Source organism: Doryrhamphus excisus, chromosome 2 (genome assembly GCF_030265055.1).
Source record: "Doryrhamphus excisus isolate RoL2022-K1 chromosome 2, RoL_Dexc_1.0, whole genome shotgun sequence".
In the NCBI taxonomy this organism is placed as follows: domain Eukaryota; kingdom Metazoa; phylum Chordata; class Actinopteri; order Syngnathiformes; family Syngnathidae; genus Doryrhamphus; species Doryrhamphus excisus.
The window spans coordinates 5,863,072-5,886,604 of NC_080467.1; the positions used below are offsets into that span (position 1 = coordinate 5,863,072).

The window sequence follows — 23,533 nt, forward strand, 5'->3', positions numbered from 1 at the left end:
CTCTAAAGGTATACCTGAGAAATGTACAAACATGAACCAATATGAGTTTAAATGAGGAAAATGCACTGTATCTGAGCAAAGCAATTAAGTCAACCTCCCTCTTGGCACCTCTGGTGGACAGAGGCAGCTTTGCAGCATCATGTATCCATCTAGTTTTGATGCTGCCTGACCTCCAATGAAATGCTGTGCTCAGACAAAAGTTTGCACTCTTTGTAAGTGGGCAGACCTGCAAAATTGGTTAGGGGTCAAGTACTAACAAGTATTTGATACAATGCTGATTTTGCTGGTTTCCCCACAGCATGTAGAGGTCTGTAATTTGTATCATATGTGCTCTTCAACTGTGAGGGACAGGATCTAAAACCGTATCATTTTTAAATAATAAATTTACATTTAAGTGCATGATATACGCAAGTATTGTATTTTCTGGACTGTAAGTATTCCTATGGGATAAATTGTTTCAAAATCCAGGTAAATTTGTCCGACTTTGGTGTTCTACTGTAAATTTCAGTCTTAGAAGCCACCACAAGAGGGTTTCGCTTTGACTTGAGTGAAGTTACCTTCAGCTTTTTGCTTGAAGCTCTGTCCTGCTATCACTCCTATCATTTGTACAAGAATGGTATCTTCCTTCACATCAGACATTGGCGTAGAGGCCTGCGAAATAAAATAAGCATCGATTCCAGTCGCATAGCCTTGCCATCGCTTGGTTGCCCAACTTCCCTATCAGCATTTCTGCCTGCAGCGTAATACAGAAAAGAGGTTCTGCAAAGATGAGACAAGACAAGCAGTGCAGTCTAAAACGGGACGCTCGCTGTGGATCGTTATTACCTCACCCCCACCCCCCTCACCCTGCCCCATCCCCTCCTATAATTGAGAGAGTGTCCGTCACTTTGCTTATTGGCTGCAGTGATGCTCCGTCTTGGACAGGCAGAGCGGCAGGCAATCTGCTGATTGCTATTTTGGCATAACTGTCGAGGTTTGTCCTCCGTTAAATGATGGATACGTTGGAGAGGAGACATGTCTTGAGTTGGCGCCTTTCTCTGCTTGAGAAGGAAATGACAGGAAACAATGGCGCAATGACAAAAATGACTTTTTCCTTTTGAATGACGAAAAATAACTACATTGTTAAGAATTGGTCAGAAAACTCGTGTCTATGGTACACTGTACAATGTCAGTGTTGATGAACTAAATATATGTATTGTACATCAGCAAATTAAAGGAAAAGTGCCCTTTTTTTTTAGAATTTTGCCCAACGTCGACAATCATTAGCGACAATCTTTCTCTCTTCTCTACCTTCTAAACCAGGGGTGCTCACACTTTTTCAGCATGCGAGCTACTTTTAAAATGACCGAGTCAAAATGATCTACCCACTACAAAAATGCAAAACATCTATTTATTTTCAAATGTATTGAGGATTATTTGTACGTACAATGTATGTTGATGTACCTTACATAACCAAATGAGCCAATATTGCGAAACACACATAATTAACAATTAACATTTTTTGTAATTACCTCCACAATACTCCACATTTCCCTTCTTTGGTACTGCGATGGTAGAATGGCATATGAGGCAAACGCACTTCGAAAAAGACATTGTGAAAAAAAAATCCACCTCCCATTCCGTATGGAAGTGATATGTTTTTGCCTTTTTACTTGGTCCAGCTCCTTCACTCATTTTAGTGGCCATAAACTTTAGCGAGGGCTTAAAATCTAACGCAATTCGCCGACTAGCTTAGCACTTTGCATCGTTGTTTTCGCATGAGCGGTGACCTAAAGGTCAAAATTTAGGTGTCATCTGACTGGTTGTCCTGTATGTCAATCAAGTAACGGGGATGGCTGATAGGCTGACATCGTAAGTTCTGCTGCACTTAGAGACGTTGTTTGATTTGATTGGTCGCCCGAAGGGCAACATTCAGTTGTCCTCTGAATGGCTGCCCTGTATATCAATCAAGTGACGGCATTGATGCTAGGATGATATTTTTTTAATATCGACCAGCGATCGACCAGTACCACCTCCGCGATCGACCGGTAGATCGCGATCGACTTAATGAGCACCCCTGTTCTAAACATACGTATAACAGCTAAAAAGAGGCACCTAAGAATGCCAGTAATGGGACACACCTATTCCGCCTACAAAAGCTCCAAAAAAAAGTGCAGACAACGCTCAGGTTACATAATGCTACCTGCATATTAACAGGGACCTTGTTGTTATTAACATTGTTACGCCCAAGAACGACATTACTGGCGTAGTGACACCTCGCCACACCGCCTAGCTACTAACAGCCTAGCGACTAACAGCCTAGCGACTAGCTTCACCACACACTCGCTCACAGTGCCATCTATTTATTCTCCACATTATTATTTATTATTACACGGGAGCCAGGCAACGACATTTCGTTGGGCAATTTCACTGCTGTGTTATTGTGCAATGACAATGACAAAATTCTATATCTCCAGCCACTAGCGAATTTATGCTATATATTGGAGCTACCACTTGCTGCTGTGTTTTTGACTTTGTACAATTTGTATGCTTTTTCGACCCTTTGTATTGAGTTGTGGACTCCTATAGAGCAGCAAAACACAATAACCCGTGCAGAAAACTTTCTAGGTCTTCCAGAATCTGCACCTATTGCAGCTGTATTTCCTTGGATTTATGCTTCCCGCCAAAATGGTCTGTTTTAATTTATTCCACCCACTTTGCTGTGATTTGTTACACTCTCGAAGTGCTTCCTAACTACAAACGAACCCAATTTTCTAATATAGTGGTATAGGAGTTGATAATAAATGAATCAAGTCTTTGGAGAGCTAATGGAAAAGTGTTTAGGAGCTACTGGCAGCTCATGATCTACTGGCTGGAGACCCCTGACTATGAACCTGGTAATGTAGCATCGCTGGTGTGGGAGAGCTCAGGAGAAGCCGGCCGTGTGGCAACCTCGCCTCTCCGAGGGATAGCCCTCATTGTGGGACAGAGGTGGAGCTTATGTCAGGGAGCCACAAAATATTTTATGTATGACATGTTATCGTGAATGTACCTGTGACATGTTCACAGCACGGATATAAAACCAAAAAAAAACCTTGTTGGAGGTTTTTGGGCTTTCTAGACAGAATAGATGTTTTTTTAGCTGCCTCTTTTTAGCTGTTTTATATGTTTGGAGCACACAGAAAATAGACTGTATCAGGATGGTGGATTATTGGCAAAAATATTTCTTCAAGACACACCATTTATTAAATTGCTTCCGTTTCCTTTTGCAGGTTATTTGAAGGCTCCTCATCAAGAAAAATCGAGAAATTGAAAACACTGATGTGCTACTTCAGGAGAGTTACACACACCAGTAAGCATCAGAAGCATCACCTTTTTTCCAATTTCCTCAACTAATTTTGTTTTCTTTTTTTTTTTTTTTTAGGGCCAAAGGGTCTTGTGACATTCACAAGACAAACCTTGAACAATCTGCCAACTTGGGAGAAGTAGGACTCCTTTTTTCTACAATATTTGAATATACAGTAAACCTCGGATATATCGGATTCAATTGTTCCCACTGGTTTTGTCCGATATAAGCGAAATCCGTTATATGCGTATACCGGAAAATGTCCGTTTTACGCATATATCGGATTTATATCCGGTATATGCGTAAATCGGATTTTATCCGTTATAAAAAGGCACTTCCTTGATGCACCTTTTCTTCAACAACACAGTTGGACCCATGTAGTGTATTAATAACATATAATATTATAATAACACCATATTTATGCTAGTCAGAAAATATACACAAACCGAGGTTCCCCTGTATTAGTTAAAAAGCTTCCACTATTTGTTTACTGTAATGATATCACTGACAGCTTCTCTGATATTTTTTTTTTTCAAGCTGCCAGTCTCAGCTAACACGCTTACATATCACCTGTGAAGGCACCATTGAGGATGACGGTTACGGGATGCTGCAGGTATCGTAGTTTTGCATTTCTGGGCATTTGGGCATGGGCTGTATACCATGTTGGGCTGCACAGTGGTCGTGTGGTTAGCGCACAGACCTCACAGCTAGGAGACCTGAGTTCAATTCCACCCTCCGGGATCTCTGTGTGGAGTGTGCATGTTCTCCCCGTGCATGCGTGAGTTACTCCTGGTTTCCTTCCACATTCCAAAAACATGCTAGGTTAATTGGTCACTCCAAATTGTCCATAGGTATGAATATGAGTGTGAATGGTTGTTTGTCTATATGTGCCCTGTGATTGGCTGGCCACCAGTCCAGGGTGTATCCCGCCTATCGCCCGAAGACAGCTGGGCAACCCCTGCGACCCTCGTGAGTTCCGTGAGTTCTCCTCCTATTTTGTGTGGTAACTTTTTGCCTTCTTATTTTGTCTTTCCCCACCCTCGGCCATCTCTGTGTGGACTTTGCATGTTCTCCCCGTGCATGTGTGGGTTTTCTCCGGGTAGTCCGGTTTCCTTCCACATTCCAAAATTATGCTAGGTTAATTGGCCACTCCAAATTGTCCATAGATATGAATGTGAGTGTGAATGGTTGTTTGTCTATATGTGCCCTGTGTACTCTGCCTCTTGCCCGAAGACTACTGGGATAGGCTCCAGCACCCCAAGTGACCCTTGTGAGGATAAGCAGTAGAAAATGAATGAATGTATAACATGTCCGTTTCAAAACCACTAAAATGTTGTGTCATACCATTTTTACGATATTTCGTCCCACAGCACAGGCTTTTACACCTTCCTCTACTGACAGCAGTAGTAAATACAATAATGACACATACAGCAGAACACCGATAGATGGCTCAAATACACCAAGGACACACCAAATACAAGGACGCAGAACACAATAGACATTCATATGCTTAAAAAAAACGATACAAAAAATCTGATTAAGGAGAACCGCGATGTTCTACTTTCATCATTATATCTCACATGATGTAAAATAAGACATATTAGAGCTGCAATTACAGTACCGTCAAACAGTGATATTTTTGCCCAAGGTTATGATACCGTCAGAATCTCATGGACCCATGCCTAATTGCGTTGTATCATCGGTCCAGCCCACTTTTTAAAGTGTGTGTGCACGTCTCTGTGTGTTTGTCATCACCCATACTGGTCCAAGCCTGGCGAGGGTATTTTTAAACTTTGGCCTGACAGCTGAAGTACACACATGAGTAGCTCAGAGATGTATGTGGAGATGGAGGACCCTGGGGTGCATATTGAGGGGGGGGGGGGCATCTTACTGGGGTGACCCAGCCCGAGCCAGGCGGAGTCCTCGGCGGTCCGACTGTGCGCCCGGCCTCCATGGGGCAGAGTCAGAGCTGTCAGTCTGTCAAAGGGGGGTGAGACTAAAAGGTGAGCGGGGGTGAACGAGGTGAGGAGATTGAAAAAAAAAAATAAATAAGCGTAGAGAGACAGACTTGTGCTGTCATGTGGATTGATGTGGCTGTGGGCCAGTGAGCAGGACCCTTTTCCTCTGACGGACATGTTGAAATGGCAGCATTGGTCATAGGAGGAGTGGCTTTACGCAAACATGAAGATTTCACATCCCCAGTTTTTACTTCACATGCCAGATTGTGCTTCCTGATTTGATTACTCCCAAGCAGGAAGCAAGCTTCTTTATCTGTATTAAATGACCACAGTGGGTGGCAGGCTAATAGGAGACTCGAACAGAGTCATTTATCTGCATAAGTCACAATCGGCACATCTCACAGTTAACCCCAATCACATAGGAAGGACAACAGTATGTTATCAGTGCCACTAAACATGTCTGTCCTTTTTTTCCCCCCTCACAAGGTGGACTTTGCAAACAGATTTGTAGGCGGTGGCGTCACGGGAAACGGCCTGGTCCAAGAAGAGATCCGGTTCATCATCAACCCCGAACTCATCGTGTCCCGTCTCTTCACCGAAGCGCTTGAGCACAATGAATGCCTCATCATCACAGGTAAGAAGTCACATTCCCACATCTTTCAGGTTTTGGCGTGTTTTTATATTATATTATATTTCACAATATCCACCCTCGGCCATCTTTGTGTGGAGTTTGCATGTTCTCCCCGTGCATGCGTGTGTTTTCTCCGGGTACTCCGGTTTCCTCCCACATTCCAAAAACATGCTAGGTTAATTGGCGACTCCAAATTGTCCATAGGTATGAATGTGAGTGTGAATGGTTGTTTGTCTATATGTGCCCTGTGATTGGCTGGCGACCAGTCCAGGGTGTACCTCTCGCCCGAAGACAGCTGGGATAGGCTCACTTATAGGTCACCCTATGCTCCTCTCTCTTCTGGAAGAAAGTATTCACTACAGCCATTTCCATCCTTTTGGCAAAGTCAACCACCATCTGGCCTTCCTGCATTCCTCTCCTGAATACCAAACCTGCCCATCACCTCTTCTTCATCTCTATTTCCTGAACCAACATGTCCATTCAAGTCTGCCCCAATGACAAGTCATTCCTGATCCTATCCATCCTGGTCACTCCCAATGAGAACCTCATCTCTGCCACTTCCAGTTCTGTTTCCTGTCTTTTCCTCAGTCTGAGTCTTTTTTATTTTTTTTAAACCAAAAATCTACAAATTTGTGGGCATCTACTGTATTTGTTTTCCTCTCCCATCACAGCAAGTCCACACTAAGGTCTTAAATACATGGGGTTCTCCCGTCCCACACCCCCAGCTCCCTCACCATTTGAGGGAATCAAACCCGGGGGCCTCTAGCCACCACCTCATTCAATGTCTGCCCCTCACTTACATTAGCACTCATTTATTCCCACATAATGGAAAGGAGGTAATAGAGGTTTATTTGTAGAAATCCCCCAGGATAAGATTTGTGTTGGTTTCCACCGAGCGGTGCTGTCTTGGAGCAGGCAGACAGCAATCCTCCACCAAGCGCACAAAAACGGCTTCATTCTGTTTTATCAATGTAAAAATCGACTTTTGCCTTATTAAGCACGGCGGCCAGCGACATGGCGGCGCCGGACCGTCTTCTAGCAGGTACATTCATCTCTTCTGAGTCACCTTCAGTTGTTCGTCACCGTCCCCCCGTCCACCCTCCTCCCGCCGTCCGTCCTACTCCCCACTTAACTTTATTACATTTGGACAGAATGGAATTTATAACCCAACTAAGGTCATTGCTCCACTAATGGAATGGAGTAGTTATGCCGCAGATTCATTCAAACCTTTGCATGCCGTCTTTGCTCGATTGTCTTTCCTGCAATCCAGACGTTTGCTCACCTGTCCGTTTTGTATTTCTTAGCAAGAGTAAACACGGGTCTTCCATTCATCTCAACCGTGTGACGTCAGGGCTACTTCTCCGTGTTGCCAGATAGATGGGAAGGTAGTAACGATGTAATCTGCTGATGGGAACCTTTATGGCGGGGGTTGTCGTAAGGAGGCGGGGTGGTTTCCAGTACAAATGACATCAAGGTGATGGAGGAGGACAGCGGCTCTTGTCTCCTGATAAATGGAGGAACAGGGACGTGTTGTAGAAATGAATGGTCCTTTCGTAGGAGTGGACATTTTAGGGTGCCTCCACGATGAAGAATGTTTCATAGGAACACCATTTTCATTTAGCCAATTCTGGAGCTCATTGGAACCCTGCTTTTTGGGGGGGTTTTTTGGGTTTTTTTTACACCGATGCCAAGTGTTTGAAATAAAATCAATGAAAAGAAATGAGAAATGGCTGTGATTTAAAGGAAAAGTGGACTTTTTTTTTCGAATTTTGCCCATCAATCCTTCACATTTCTCTTTTCTTTGCATTCTAAAGATATAAAAAGACACATGTAATTAATGCACACAACACTATTAAGTCTGCTGTCAAAACACCTCCAACAAGGTTTTATGGTTGCATTTATTTAGCATATTTTGGTCATTTTAACCCTCCTCTTGTGTTAGGGTCGGCACCGACCCATTTTACATTTTAATGCATAAAAAGAATCACATAACATTTGTTTACTGCATCAAGGCTTTTTGACTCTATTTCAACAAAATAAAACCAAAAAATAATTTTTACTACATTTTAAAATGGTCTGGTTGAAATGATGACCACTGTATTGTTAGGGTCTGTTTCGACCCGGTTATAATAATATGACTATAAAGCAAGTGTACAATTAGCCAACACAATGACAACCAGCCGCACTAACATTAAACTTTCATATTAAGGCGGGGGCCTCAAACTAGTGTCCTGCGGGCCACATTTGGCCCGCGGGCTGCGTGTTTGAGACCCCTGTTCCAAAGGAACCTACTAAATACGCACATCCTGTCATGTGGCAAAGTCTTTAAGATGTGCATCAACAGCGCCTCTGCTGGGTGCAGCCAGAAAGTGCACTCCGCTTTGTCACAAACGACCAAATTCTTGGGGTCTTGACATTGTTTAGGACGTTGTTAATGGCTTCTCGGGTTCGGTTGGTTTCTCCCGATTACGCCCGCAAGCTTTTCATGTCAACCCCCAAAGCAGATTACCTATGAAAGCACAGGCTTTTTATTGACGGCAATCCAATCCATGCTGATACCGAGTACTCGCAGGCAGAGCACTAAATTTGATTTGAGAAATTGTGCCCCGCTGTGTGCTCTGACTGCTGATTATATGCTCAGGATGTTTTTGATGCCTTTTGTGTAGTGACAGCAATGTCTCAGAGGTTTTATCCCAGAATTTTGGCACATTCTATAAGGATTTTCATTCAAGATCTCAATGCAAAAACCTTCCTATGTGTTTCTATGCAGGTGCTGAACAGTACAGTAAATATTCAGGCTATGCTGAGACCTACAAATGGGACGAGAGCTACAAAGATGAAACTCCCAGGTAGTTTTTAAGCTATTGCCCCCTCTTAACCCCACAGTCAAACTGACTTGTCTTATTGTCTTGTTATAAGAGATGACTGGCAAAGACGATGCACCGAGATCGTGGCCATTGATGCTCTGAAATATAAACACTTCATGGAGCAATTTCTCCCGGAAAAGATGACCCGAGAGCTCAACAAGGTGAGGCACGGGTTTTGTTTTGCTCCCATTCAAGAAAAGAATGTAAATGTACAGATTTTTAGTCATAAATTTATTTTTTTTCTCTGAAAATTGGCATTTTTTTCCCTATTTTTGTACATGTTTGTCTTTATGAGTTGTTCTTTTTTTTTTCCTCAAGTATTGAGACTTCGCACTGTGTTCGGCTGCCCTTGAACACACCATTTATGTTACTTATCTGTAATCTCTCCAGTGCCGTCTGTTCATGGATTGTTATCATTCATTGGTGATGAGCGCCCCGTTGCATGAATTCATTCTAATGGGCCTGCCTGTTGCTTACCTCGGACCTCGCAGGTTGCTAGCATGTTTTACAGTGGTGTGAAAAAGTTTTTGCTCCCTTCCTGATTCCTTTTGTTTCTGTCACACACTTTCAGATCATCAAACAAATTTTAATATCAGTCAATGACAGGTTAACTGAACACAAAATGCAGTTTTTAAGAAACTTTTTATTATTAAGGAGAACAAAAATCCAAACCTACATGGCCCTGTGTGGAAAAAGTGATTGCTCCATAACTGTGGTTTATCACACCTGAGTTGTGGCAAAGTGGGAAAGGATATCCACAAAGGGCCTAAGCATGGAAAAATGGTGAACCTTCCCAGGAGAGGCTGGCCAACCAAAATGACCCCAAGAGCACAGCGACGACTCATTCAAGAGGTCACGAACTGCGGGCCTCACTTGGAGGACTCAAACACTTCACACCACTGTACTGCTGTTTTTTTTTATTTTGTTGAATTAAATATTTAAAATGTGCTGCTGGCCAACAGCCGCAGCCTGCAAATAGCCCGCAGGCCGCACGTTGGACACCACTGCCTTATTACCGTTGTTTATGTTTCCTTTAGGCATACTGTGGATTCTTCCGAAATAATGCCAACAGAAAGCACCTCTCGGCCATTGCCACTGGCAACTGGGGCTGTGGAGCTTTCGGTGGAGACACAAGACTCAAAGGTACGAGACTCCGGGGACCCCCCCCCCCCCCCCCCCCATTCCAAAAACATCTTAGCTTCATTAGCCACTCCAAATTGTCCATAGGTATGAATGTGAGTGTGAATGGTTGTTTGTCTATATGTGCCCTGTGATTGGCTGGCCACCAGTCCAGGGTGTATACCGCCTCTCGTCCGAAGACAGCTGGGATAGGCTCCAGCACCCCCTGCAACCCTCGTGAGGATAAGCGGTAAAAAATGGAGGGATGAAAATATCCAGCAAGAAAAATTGTCTATTTTAGTTTTATAATTTTTTTCTTAAAGAATAATTGGAATATATAAAAACATTTCAATAATAAAGAAAATTAAATAAAATTATTAAAAGAAACATTCAACAAGAAAAACTGTCAAATTTATTTATTTTACTTACAAGTTAAAAAAAAAATATTAAATTAAAAATATAGAAAGAAAAACTGTTGAATTTATTTATTTTACTTACAACTTAAAAAAAATGTTTTTAAATACAAACCATCAACATTATTTGATATTAAAAAATGTATTGATTAAAATGTGCAAATAGTGATATGTTATATATTTTATATATATGTTTTTAAATAGAATATGTTTTTAAAATGTTGTTTTAAATTCATTCATTCATTCATTTTCTACCGCTTATCCTCACAAGGATTGCGGGGGTGCTGGAGCCTATCCCAGCTGTCTTTGGGCGAGAGGCGGGGTACAACCTGGACTGGTCGCCAGCCAATTGTTTTAAATACTAAAGATAATAAAATCAAATACTAATATAAAAAAGTGTATTTCTCTTATTTCCAGGCTTTCGCGGGCCCACATAAATCATTATGCCGGGCCGAATCTGGCCCCCATACCCTGAGTTTGACTCCTGATGGAGTATCTAATTGTCTTCACTTCCTGCCATTCCCGATTTCGCTGCTGCATTTGCAGATCCCTCCCGACCTCGCTCAATTAGTAGCCGTGCCCGTGTGTCGCTCACCCGCTTCTCCCCTCCCTTTTATTGATCCGCTGACAAACGTTTATGCTTTCCATTAAAAGGCCGATTGATTACAAGGCAGGGAGAGCATAAATTCCAGCCCTCTGTGGACCCACACAACATCACTCTTCATAACGGGGAGGGGGGGTTCACTTAGCTGTCCTGGAGAATACTTAACGCTGCACATTTTAGCCAATCGCTAAATGCCGCGTCATAGATTCAGTTCATCCTTGCAGACTAAATAAAGAACTAAAAAGGAACCAGCAACACCATGGGAAGCTAACGAGCTAAATAGTCAATTTGGCTTTATCACGTACTCAACCCTGACAGAGAGCAATACTATAAAAGCAGGAATGTCCAAAGTGCCACTCTGGGGCAGATTGTTGCTTTAGATTAATCCCTCGTCACTTTGCGCTTCGAATTTTGTGGCAGAAAATCTGTTTTTCCAGAATATATTAAGAGATTATGCTGTTTTATGGTTCATTCATTTTCTACCGCTTTTCCTCACAAGGGTCGCGGGGGTGCTGGAGCCTATCCCAGCTGTCTTCGGCAAGAGGCGGGGTACACACTGGACTGGTCGCCAGCCAATCACAGGGCACATATAGACAAACAACCATTCACACTCACATTCATACCTATGGACAATTTGGAGTGGCCAATTAACCTAGCATGTTTTTGGAATGTGGGAGGAAACCGGCGTACCCGGAGAAAACGCATGCATGCACGGGGAGCAAACTCCAACAAGCTCCACACACAGATGGCCGAGGGTGGAATTGAACCCTGGTCTCCTAGCTGTGAGGGCTGCGTGCTAACCACTTGCCCGCCGTGCCGCCACACAGAGATGGCCGAGGGTGGGGAAAGACAAAATAAGAAGCCAAAAAGTTACCACTTCCACACAAAATAGGAGGAGAACTCATTCATTTTCTACCGCTTATCCTCACAAGGGTCGCAGGGGTTGCCCAGCTGTCTTCGGGCGAGAGACGGGGGTACACCCTGGACTGGTGGCCAGCCAATCACAGGGCACATATAGACAAACAACCATTCACACTCACATTCATACCTATGGACAATTTGGAGTCGCTAATTAACCTAGCATGTTTTTGGAATGTGGGAGGAAACCGGAGTACCCTGAGAAAACCCACGCATGCACGAGGAGAACATGCAAACTCCACACGGAGATGGCCGAGGGTGGAATCGAACCCTGGTCTCCTAGCTATGGAATTAGCTTAGCGTGTTATGTCATGTCCAGGCGCTCAACACGTATATCGCCTCATGGTCGCTACGAAGATTGCAGCCCTTTAGAAAATGTTTTCAGTCATGTGTTCATAAATCCGGAATAAATAACAACCATTCTGTTAAATATTAATAAGTCTTAAAAGCTAATTTGCCTCATGCTGGTGGAACATTCACTGCTTGGGGTATAAATGTGCCTGTCACTGGTGGCACGCTTTGCTTATTGACCAATTAGAAACGTCTGTTTCCCTTTCAGCGCTCCAGTCGACGTTCCTTCAGTCACCGGAATGATGCTTATTCTGCAAACATTTCCTGCAGTCGCCTGGGGTTTCCCTCTTGTTTAACTCTCTCCTTGTCTCTTTGTCAGCGCTGATTCAGCTGATGGCTGCGGCAGAAGCTGACAGAGACGTGGCCTATTTCACGTTTGGAGATCCCCAGCTCATGCGAGACGTTCACGACATGCACGCTTTCCTGACTGAGAGACAAGTCACTGTGGGTAAGGGTGATCATGTTCGCTTTTGTTTGGAAGGGTTTCCCTGAGACAGGCAGGAAACTACTTTTCAGAGAACCATTAATGTTTTCAGGGTTTCTCTAAGGATATTTTGAAGTTGTGGTGATGCAGCAAGCTTTTTTCATTCAATCATTCATTTTCTTCCGCTTATCCTCACGTGGGTTGCGGGGGGTGCTGGAGCCTATCCCAGCTGTCTTCGGGCGAGAGGCGGGGGACTGGTCGCCAGCCAATCACAGGGCACATATAGACAAGTTTCAGGAAAATATCAGTTTCCAACTAAAAAAAATGCAGGAAAAAAAAGACGAATTTCAAGCATAACTTTCATTTTGGCACATGTCTCCACGTATGTCCCCATGGATCCAGGATGCGTTTGATCTGACTTGATTGATCTGCATCTGCTCATCCTGGTTTGGGCTTTGTGCAACCAATTAAGCCATGTTTTGGATTCTTTGAGCTCAACTCAGCATTTTTCACTTCGATGACAAAGCTGAGGCGCGGTTCAGCTCATAATAAAATATCAAGGTGGCAAATTGCATCCTTCCCTTTGCCACTATGTGACCCCCACTGGAAATAATGTGGACATCCCTGAAGTACAATATAATAGCTAAACATTCATTCATTCATTTTCTATTGCTTTTCCTCACAAGGGTCGCGGGGGTGCTGGAGCCTATCCCAGCTGTCTTCGGGTTAGAGGCGGGGTACACCCTGGACTGGTGGCCAGCCAATCACAGGGCACATATAGACAAACAACCATTCACACTCACATTCATACCTATGGACAATTTGGAGTGGCCAATTAACCTAGCATGTTTTTGGAATGTGGGAGGAAACCGGAGTACCCGGAGAAAACCCACGCATGCACAAGGAGAACATGCAAACTCCACACAGAGATGGCCGAGGGTGGAATTTCAGGTTTTTTTTTTAATACTTAAATTAACTATTACTCCGGTTTCCTCCCACATTCCAAAAACATGCTAGGTTAATTAGCGACTCCAAATTGTCCATAGGTATGAATGTTTTCTTTCCAAAAAATGATCAGAAAAAAAATGAATGATCACAATTTTACCTACAGAAATCATTGTGAAATAATTACTAATGCCCTATTATATGGATAAGCGGTAGAAAATGAATGAATGACTATATCGGTAATGTTTAATAACTGGACGCATTTCATGAACTGTGTGTCTAATGAACGCTACATAAGTATTTGGACCGACATTCTACTCGGGTTATGTACACACGATTGAGGAATTGTGTGTAATTAGCTTTAATTACCATATTAAATTGGAAGAGAGATGACTTCCTATTGTTTACATTCCACCGGCCTTTATTGATGTTGTCTTTCTGCCGCCATGACTAAAGTCATGTAGTCGGCCAGTATGCATAAAAAACTAGAGCCCTGCCCATGTTGATGCTAAATTATTCCACTTGTCCCATCCATTCAGCCTCTGAGTGGATTACTGGTGACCCCAGCCTCTCCTTCCTCTCACCCTCCCCCCGCTTTTCATTTTTCCTTCTCCCCTCCGTTGACATTTATTGAGGCCTTTCAGTGAAATTCCCCCCGCAGCCATCCATTTACTCAACTGGAGCAGACCCGCAGACCCGCCGATACAGACCCATTTTTTTTGTAATCAGTACTCATTTTCACCCTTAAATACGCTTTGCAGGTCTCGATAAAGACTGCGATTGGTTGGCTTGTACAACATTATTTCCATTTCCTGAGGCTCTCGGATGTCAAGTCATTTGCATATACACTTCCTTGATTGACTGTTACTGTTTACATTGAAGGAGGTGTAACATTCTATTCTATTTCTACATCTACTTACTACTAAGGTACTTTGCACTTCTGGTTGGATGCTAACTGCATTTTGTTGCCCTGTACAAGTGACATGAGCAGTAACAACGTTGAATCTAATCTAAATTTACTTTGGGAATCACGGCAACTGAAACATAAATTTCACGGTCTTTGCCGCAAATGTTTTCATGATTCGTAAATGGGCTGAAATTGACTTTAGATGTTTTATACACGACAGACACGGAGTAAGTACTCCATGTGTAGCGCACGACACATGCAGCTAGCAAGCAGCAGCTTGGTCTTTCTCCACTTGGACAAAGAGACTCTGTTCATTCCGCTGTCATGAACACGGTGTAGCTAGCGAGTAGCAGCTAGCGAGTAGCAGCTAGCGAGTAGCAGCTAGCGAGTAGCAGCTAGCGAGTAGCAGCTAGCGAGTAGCAGCTAGCGAGTAGCAGCTAGCGAGTAGCAGCTAGCGAGTAGCAGCTAGCGAGTAGCAGCTAGCGAGTAGCAGCTAGCGAGTAGCAGCTCGCGAGTAGCAGCTCGCGAGTAGCAGCTCGCGAGTAGCAGCTCGCGAGTAGCAGCTCGCGAGTAGCAGCTCGCGAGTAGCAGCTCGCGAGTAGCAGCTCGCGAGTAGCAGCTCGCGAGTAGCAGCTCGCGAGTAGCAGCTCGCGAGTAGCAGCTCGCGAGTAGCAGCCTGGTCTTTCTCCACTTGGGCAAAGAGACTCCGTTCATTCCGCTGTCATGAACACAGTGTAGCGCACGACACATGCAGCTAGCGAGTAGCAGCTAGCGAGTAGCAGCTAGCGAGTAGCAGCCTGGTCTTTCTCCACTTGGGCAAGAGACTCCGTTCATTCCGCTATCATGAACATGGTGTAGCGCACGACACATGTAGCTAGCGAGTAGCAGCTAGCAAGTAGAAAATGAATGAAGGAATATATCAGTAATGTTTAATAGCTGTTGCTCGCTAGCTGCTACTCGCTCGCTAGCTGCTACTCGCTCGCTAGCTGCTGCTCGCGGTGAATACGGTGAAGCCTCTTATCATTGTCTTGACAGGCCCGAAAATTTGCCCGAAAAGCGAATTTTGACTATATTTTTTGTCCTTTGGAGCTCAAGCTGTTTGTTCTCTTTGGTCTCTTTGGTGTCTTTTCACCCCCATACCTCTCCATGTCTCTTCCTGTGTCGTCCCAGGGAGGCTGTACAGTCTTTTGAACCAGTATTCCCATTTGGTTTGCAAGAACTGCCGCAAGACAAGACCTGACGTCACCCTCTACGCTTTCATCTACCAGAGCTTCTCTTCCCCCGCCACCGCCGATGCCTTGGACTCCGCTAAGGATTCTGGGATGTCCCCTGTAACATCGGACTCTCATTAAAAAAAAAAGGGGTGTGTACAGGAGGTTCCTCTTGGTCCTCCTAACTAATAAGACTCTGATTACAATCACTCTTACACTCTCCCTATAAGGGTGCCTTCAAAAATGGTACGCTTGGTTCAGTTGAAGGGAACTGTTGAAGGGAACTGTAGCGGGCTTTGGGATTCGTTCGGTGACCGACACCGTTTGAGGCGTGGGTCTCACTTGGCTTGCAGCAAAAATGGCATCTAAATGACAAATCTGTTAGAGAAAAGGTGTTGGAAGTGTAGTATTTCTGCTTGTCACCCTTTAAAAGTACATCTCGGAAGTACAGCAGTATCGAAATTTCAGTTAGGTCATGTACTAGGTCACGAAGGCTGTCCAATCATGTCCTTATGTTGTGCCAGGGGTGTCCAAAGTGCGGCTCGGGGGCCATTTAAACGGCGCGGTACATTCTGAAAGTATAATTCAACAAGAAAACAAAAAAATCTGCAGTAAATTTCCAAGATTAAAATTCAAATATGTGTCAGAAAAAGTTGGAATCTCATGAGAAAATTCATAATTTTACAAGAATAACGTCATATTATGAGAAGTAATGTCATTTTGGGAAATTAGGTTGGGGAAAAAGTCTTGAAGGGGACCAATGATGCTTTTTCCACTTTTCTGACCTATAAAAGTAGTTGGAATGTTGGATTGGGAATGTTGTATTCTGGTGTTAAACCATGCCAAAGTTTCCGATCATGATGTTTGCACATTTGGAAGTCAGCGCTGAAAGAAGTTTGGGATGGCTCAAAACGCTCTGTTTCTGAAGGCGTTGTAAAACTGTTTCTTTGTGATGTCACAGAGGGGCGGACTTCCTTATATGGTTTGTAGTTAGGAAGCACTTTGGGGCGTGGGACCAATCACAGTGGAGTGGGCGTGTACAGAAGCGGGCCACCATGGGTGGAATAAATGACAGCACAGCAGACCGTTTGGGCAGGAAGCACAAATCAAAGGAAATACAGCAGGAATAGGTGCAGATTCTGGAAGATCTAGAAGTTAAAGTTGGAATATTATGACAAACGACACAAAGTTGTAATTTTCGGAAAGTATGTTGGGGGCAAAAGTTAATAATATTAATAGTAATTAAAAAAAATAGTAATATTATGGGTCAAAAGAAAATGGACAAATATTAAAAAATGGAAAATATCAAAGTAGCAAAGTTGCATACTTTAATTTCGTGTTGTTGCCCTCAAGGGGAAAAGTTTGGACACCCCTGCTTAGTCTGGACCAGAGAACTGAACTGCAATTGTGAACATGGCCTAGGTTTGTGATCCCAGCACACAAACAACCAAAACACAGACTTGCCTTTTCTCGCAGATATCGCCTTCTACCAGTATTACCAGTACATTTATAGCAATAGTACATCCTTTTTGCTGTCCAAATGTGCTCCGCAATGTTTCATTTTGGCTCATGAAAGGTTGAAGAAAACTCAAAATGACGCATAGTACCAACTCCACTCGGCTGGAACCCAAAACCACATTGAACGCATCACCCCGGCGAGACACAACAACAAACAAAAACAATACAGGAGGATAACACTGCCAATATAAGACTGCGTTATCCAAGAGGAGACTGAGGAGCCACTTTTTTTTGGAATTTGTCCCATCCACAGTCTTTATGTGAGACATGAACACACGTCTTTCTCTTTTTTGTGCGTTCTAAAGATATAAAAACAGCTAAAAACAGGCAGCTAAGAATACATACAATGGGACACGCCTATTCCACCTGTAAAGCCTTTTGAAAAAAGCACCAAAAAGAGACTAGAAAGACGTGTGTTTTCATGTCTCACACAAGGATTGTGGATGCAGACAAAATCCCACTTTTCTTTGATATACACAATGTATAACAGGGTACCATGTCATTTCTAGCCATGTATACAAAGAATATACTAGTACAGTACAGTACAGTGGAACATCGGCTTACATTGTTAAAAAATGTCCAGTTAAACCAAAAAGTATGATAACGGTGATTTGTTCCCATAAGAGGAAATGTAAACCCCAAAAAACTCCCAAAAAATTATCAGAAAAAAAAAATTATTATAATTTTACCTACAGAAATAATTGAAATAATTACAAATGCCATATTTTATGGATCAAAAGACTCATGTTACACAATAATAACGGGCTGACATAATGGAATTATGACATCACACCAATTCATCCCATAACATTAGAAATAGCTCAGGTAACCGATAATTTCAAGAAAAAAGGCCTGAAGATGCCGAAGCGTTTAAAAGTGCAAAAGCTTTGCCAGCAACCTCCATGGCGTCACACCGGCTGCTTGAAGCATGTGCCCGAATATAGTGCACTGTCCTGGGCCACGGCAGGTGTCTCCTCCCCCTCTATACTCTGGTTCTCCTGATAGTAGTGACGCGGTAGTAGTCATGTCATGGTATTAGATTGGGAGAAATCAACAGGTACATTTCCAGTCCTTATTACCTCCAGGTGTACTAACTACATTTATTTCCAAATATTAAAAAAAGTACATATAAAGTAACCATATCAGTCTTAAAAAGCAGAAAGTTATTAATGTTTTGGGAAAAAAATAGTGCATCTCTATAAATGACAATTTAACATCACTTTTCCACTCATGTTACGTAGTGCGCTTGAATGCGTCACTAGCGCACATTGTTTATTAGAACGAAGAAAGAGTTATTCATTGTTCTGTGTGTGTACTACGAACAGAAAATAACACATGACTAAAAGAGTCTATGGCTGGGATCTGTCTGTAGTATCCCAACCACTTCTCATCAATGTGTGGATGCTGTGTAACACATAACACAGGTTCCAGATGCCAAGTGGAATAGCGAGTACGTACCGTCCAGTGGAAACAGGGTGTCTAAATACTTCCCATGCGTGGTAACCGACTTATTTTCACTGTTGCTAATCCAGGCCTTGATGACGATGACCCCTATTTTACCAGTATTGTATTATTGTATTATATTGTATATTGCTATGTATCTGCTGAAAGAAGCGGCAAGTGACTGAGACGCTAGCCTATGCATGGGTAACATACAATATCTTATAGAATTATTGAACGCATACAGTATATATGCCGATGCCGCTCTTCTGTACCCCTAAATGTGTCTTTTTCCTCCCAATGCTGTCAAAAGCAGAGTAGAGTGAAAAAAAATATGTAAAAACAACGTATTATTTTAATATTTTACTCTGCTTTTGAAAAAAAAAAAAAACGACTGGAATTGACGTGTATAGGCACTATTTAACGATGCTATGGTTACATAGGTAACACCTGTACATGTATCACGTAGTACTGTATCGCAGGTTTTTAGGTTGCGCTGTTTTTATTATCATTTCTTAATTAAAACATATTCCCCCTCAAGTTTGATTTCTCTGCTGTTCTCTGGAATTAGTGTTTTATTTATTACTACTGGATGCAAGCGGTACAATACGGAGTCGATTCAGGCTGGTATCGGCGATATCAATACTCAACTACGGGTCACGTGCCTGGTAAACGTTTTTCATAGTGTATTTCATATAGTAGCATAAAATGTGACAATTGTATTTTAAACAAAAAAACAAGTCAAATAAAACAAAAAAATAAATGAGTAATTATTTACTATGAAAATGAAAACTTGATTCATAATTCCAGACAAACAAGCTTTCAAGTATCCAACATTTAAGTGTGAGAAACATCCAATAAAATCCATCCAATATTAGTCAACAACAACTGAACACCAAATGCAGTTTTTAAATGAAATGTTTTTGCTTAAAAAAACAAAAACGTCGGACGGCACGATGGTCTAGTGGTTAGCACGCAGACCTCACAGCCAGGAGACCAGGGTTCAATTCCACCCTCGGCCATCTCTGTGTGGAGTTTGCATGTTCTCCCCGTGCATGCGTGGGTTTTCTCCGGGTACTCCGGTTTCCTCCCACATTCCAAAAACATGCTAGGTTAATTAGCCACTTCAAATTGTCCATAGGTATGAATGTGAGTGTGAATGGTTGTTTGTCTATATGTGCCCTGTGATTGGCTAGCCACCAGTCCAGGGTGTACCCCGCCTCACGCCCGAAGACAGCTGGGATAGGCTCCAGCACCCCCGCGACCCTTAGCAGTAGAAAATGAATGAAAAAAAAAAGGTTCAAATTCATTGGTTCATTGAGGTCTATCAGTCTGGAAAAGGTCAAAGGTCATCAAGCCATTTCTAAAGCTTTGGGACTCCAACGAACCACCCACAGGAGAGCCATTATCCACAAATGGCCAAAACTGGTGAAGCCTCCCAGGAAGGGCCCCAAGCGCACAGAGACGATTTATCCAAGAGGTCACAAAAGACCCCACAACAACATCCAAAGAACTGCAGGCCTCACTTGCCTCAGTTAAAGTTCAGTGTTCATGACTCCACCGTAAGAAAGACGCTGGGCAAAAACGGCCTACATGGCAAAGTTCCAAGACCAAAACCGCTGCTGAACAAAAAGAATATTAGGCTCATTTCAAAATTTTACTGCAACAGTAAAATATGGTGGTGGTAGTGTGATGGTCTGGGGCTGTCTTGCTGCCTAAGGACCTGGAAGACTTGCTGGGATAAATTTAAGTGTGCAAACATGCAGAAAAGAAAGAAATCAGCAAGAAGGCAAATGCGTTTTCAGGCAGTCACTTATCGAAGCAGCTAACCGTAATAAAGGAGGGATTCGTGCCTTCACTTCAGTGAGGTCGTGTAACACCGAGATTCATTTCCACCCTCAAATTCATCCATGTGTCCATCCGTCATTAACTTAATTATTCATCGCTCATCAAGAAATAACCAGTTTTATTGCAGGCCCTTTCAGGGCATGCCTCGGCATGGCGGATTAGTCACTTTGTTTGATCAAATCATGCATTATTGAATGATGGCAAAGGTGATTGATTTACGTGACGCCGCATACACCCACAGCTCTCAAGACAAATGAAATTGGGCTTTCATATTTTGCTTTATTAGATGAATTAGCCGTCTTAAGTAACGTCACGACTTGGAAATCCATAAACGGCACACGGGGCTCGGCTTGTGTAAGTGAATTACGTGTGGCGTCGCCCCCCAAAATGCGGCTCGGGTACAAAGTCACTTTTGGGTTGGCGGACTTGAATGTTTATTTTTGAAAATGTGGATGGACTTGTTTTCAGCTGAATGAAACATTAACTTGTTCTCTTGAGCTTTGATCACTAGGACCTTTGGTGCAGTCGATGACGACGATGATGACGATTCCCAATCAACACATCCTGCTAAAACAGTCACCTTTTTTTTTGTTTATTTTCTTTATTTGGGCAAATACAGTAAACCTCGGATATATCGGACTCGGATATATCGGAAATTCGCTCACAACGAACAGATAAAAAAGAACCCATTTTTCTGTAATGCATTTCCAATAAAAATTCATTGCATATATCGGATTTTTTATAACGTATTTCGCCTATTTCGGACAAAATCTCCAGTCCCGTTCCAATGCATTTCCATTAAATTTCCCTCGCATATATCGGATGGCCGCATCGTCGCGCTGCGATTCGCCGAATCGTGACAGGCCGCTATTCGACGTCGTTTGCAGCGTTGCCTGCGCGTCCAGGTACATTGGAAACATAGTCAAGGAAGTGCCTTTTTATAACGGATAAAATCCGATTTACGCATATACCGGATATAAATCCGATATATGCGTAAAACGGACATTTTCCAGTATACGCATATAACGGATTTCGCTTATATCGGACAAAACCAGTGGGAACAATTGAATCCGATATATCCGAGGTTTACTGTATATGAAATATTACAGTGCATTTCTTACATCAATCAAAATATAACTTTCCATTATTTACATTTGTATTCAACTATCTGATAACAAGCCCAAAAGGAGTAGGCTGAAGCAAAAGATAATAAATGCCTACCCCTTTTTGCAAGATATAATCATGTTCATGCCACTGTCTTGTTTTCCAATCTTATTATTATCATTTTAATATTATTATTATTATTTTTTTTATTATTATTATCCCACCCTCGGCCATCTCTGTGTGGAGTTTGCATGTTCTCCCCGTGCATGCGTGGGTTTTCTCCGGGTACTCCGGTTTCCTCCCACATTCCAAAAACATGCTAGGTTAATTGTCTATATGTGCCCTGTGATTGGCTGGCGACCAGTCCAGGGTGTACCCCACCTCTCGCCCGAAAAGACAGCTGGGATAGGCTCCAGCACCCCCCGCGATGAATGAATGAATGAATATTTTAGTACTTTTTGGTTTTTGGTTTTGGTTTAGTTTACCAAAGACCACTAATCCCACCCCCCCCCCCCATACATATTATTTATTATTATATAATTAAAATGCACAAATAATATGACATAATAACATAATAACTTAAATATATAAACAAAGAACAATAACAGATCTCCCAATGCTAACATCTGTGAGTCTGAATCATGTCTTTTTATGTCTTTTTGTTTTTTGATATGTTATATATTGGGCAATAGAAGTGGTGACTATAGGGGTGTTATTTCATGTCTAGAGGGCTCTAATAATGTTAAAACTGTATTAAGAAGGTTGTAAACAGGTTTTTAACACTCAAAATATAGAAAATGAATGAATGAATTATTATTATTATTGTTATAATCTTTATCATTATTACCATCATTATAATCATCATTAATATTACCATTTTCATCATTATAGTTAACAATTTTCTTCTTTTTTTATTTTTAATTATTTCATTTTACAGCCTTCATTGCTTCTTGTAGAGTGCTGTATCATTTCATCTGTTATTTTCTGAAATCCGCAGTCTTTGTGCGTCAATTTATTAGCCCACTTTTTTGTGACATTTACTTCTTTTCTGGATTGCATGTGTCTAATCTTGTGCATTAAATTAGAACTTGAGACCGTGTCTGTGGACAGGTGACCAGACACAGTCTCAAGTTCTTGTTTGGTTGGTTTGTGTGTCGTGATGGTAATTGTCCCGAAAGAGGATGTGCTGTACCAAGGAGCCCCGTGCAGTACATTATTAGCCCAGTGGCACAGGTCCTTGCAGCAGCATCAACACTATTAATAAAACGCCAGAAAACAAATGGCCCTCGCTCCATCTTTGTCAGGCTTCAGAGTTCCTGCAAACAAAATGGCATTTCACTTCATAATTGCCTGACCCTTCATTCTGAGGCTCGAGTTTGGAGCAACGCCATGCACATAATGAGTCGGTAGTAACTCCTATTTTAGACCAGGGGTCCTGAACTCATCCCCTACGTGACATCAGAGTATTAGTGTAACTCGTGATAAGTGAATTTTTGCCAAGTCAGATTTCTTATTTATAAGAAATTTTATTTTATTTTATTTTATTTTATTTTATTTTATTTTATTTTATTTTATTTTATTTTATTTTATTTTATTTTATTTTATTTTATTTTATTTTATTTTATTATCATTATTATTAAATGGTATATTTTGATAAAGCATTAAAACCCTGTTTACAACCTTCTTAATACAGTATTAACATTATTAGAGCCCTATTATTAGACATGAAATAACACCCCTATAGTCACCACTTCTATTGCCCAATATATAACATACTGAAAAAAACAAAAAGACATAATAAGACATAATTCAGAGTCACACATGTTAGCATTGGGAGAACTTTTATTGTTCTTTGTTTATATATTTAAGTTATGTTATTATGTCATATTATTTGTGTATTTTCATTATATAACAATAAATAATATGTATTGGTGTATTTATATTGACTTT

The 23,533-nt window shown here is 42.0% G+C and overlaps 1 protein-coding gene across 2 annotated transcripts in view; it reads left to right on the top strand.

Annotated features, from left to right (window-relative positions):
- The window catches only part of parga (poly (ADP-ribose) glycohydrolase a), a 32,484-nt gene extending 13,313 nt beyond the window's left edge, over positions 1 to 19,171 (top strand). For both annotated transcript variants that reach the window (XM_058064873.1, XM_058064874.1), the window contains exons 10-18: positions 3,252 to 3,331; positions 3,404 to 3,464; positions 3,863 to 3,938; positions 5,770 to 5,917; positions 8,685 to 8,763; positions 8,834 to 8,942; positions 9,819 to 9,924; positions 12,506 to 12,634; positions 15,633 to 19,171. In XM_058064873.1, the coding sequence (XP_057920856.1) occupies positions 3,252 to 3,331; positions 3,404 to 3,464; positions 3,863 to 3,938; positions 5,770 to 5,917; positions 8,685 to 8,763; positions 8,834 to 8,942; positions 9,819 to 9,924; positions 12,506 to 12,634; positions 15,633 to 15,814 (970 nt within the window). In that variant the 3' untranslated portion in view covers positions 15,815 to 19,171. The remainder of the gene's footprint in view (positions 1 to 3,251; positions 3,332 to 3,403; positions 3,465 to 3,862; positions 3,939 to 5,769; positions 5,918 to 8,684; positions 8,764 to 8,833; positions 8,943 to 9,818; positions 9,925 to 12,505; positions 12,635 to 15,632) is intronic.
- Positions 19,172 to 23,533: the final 4,362 nt, after the last annotated feature.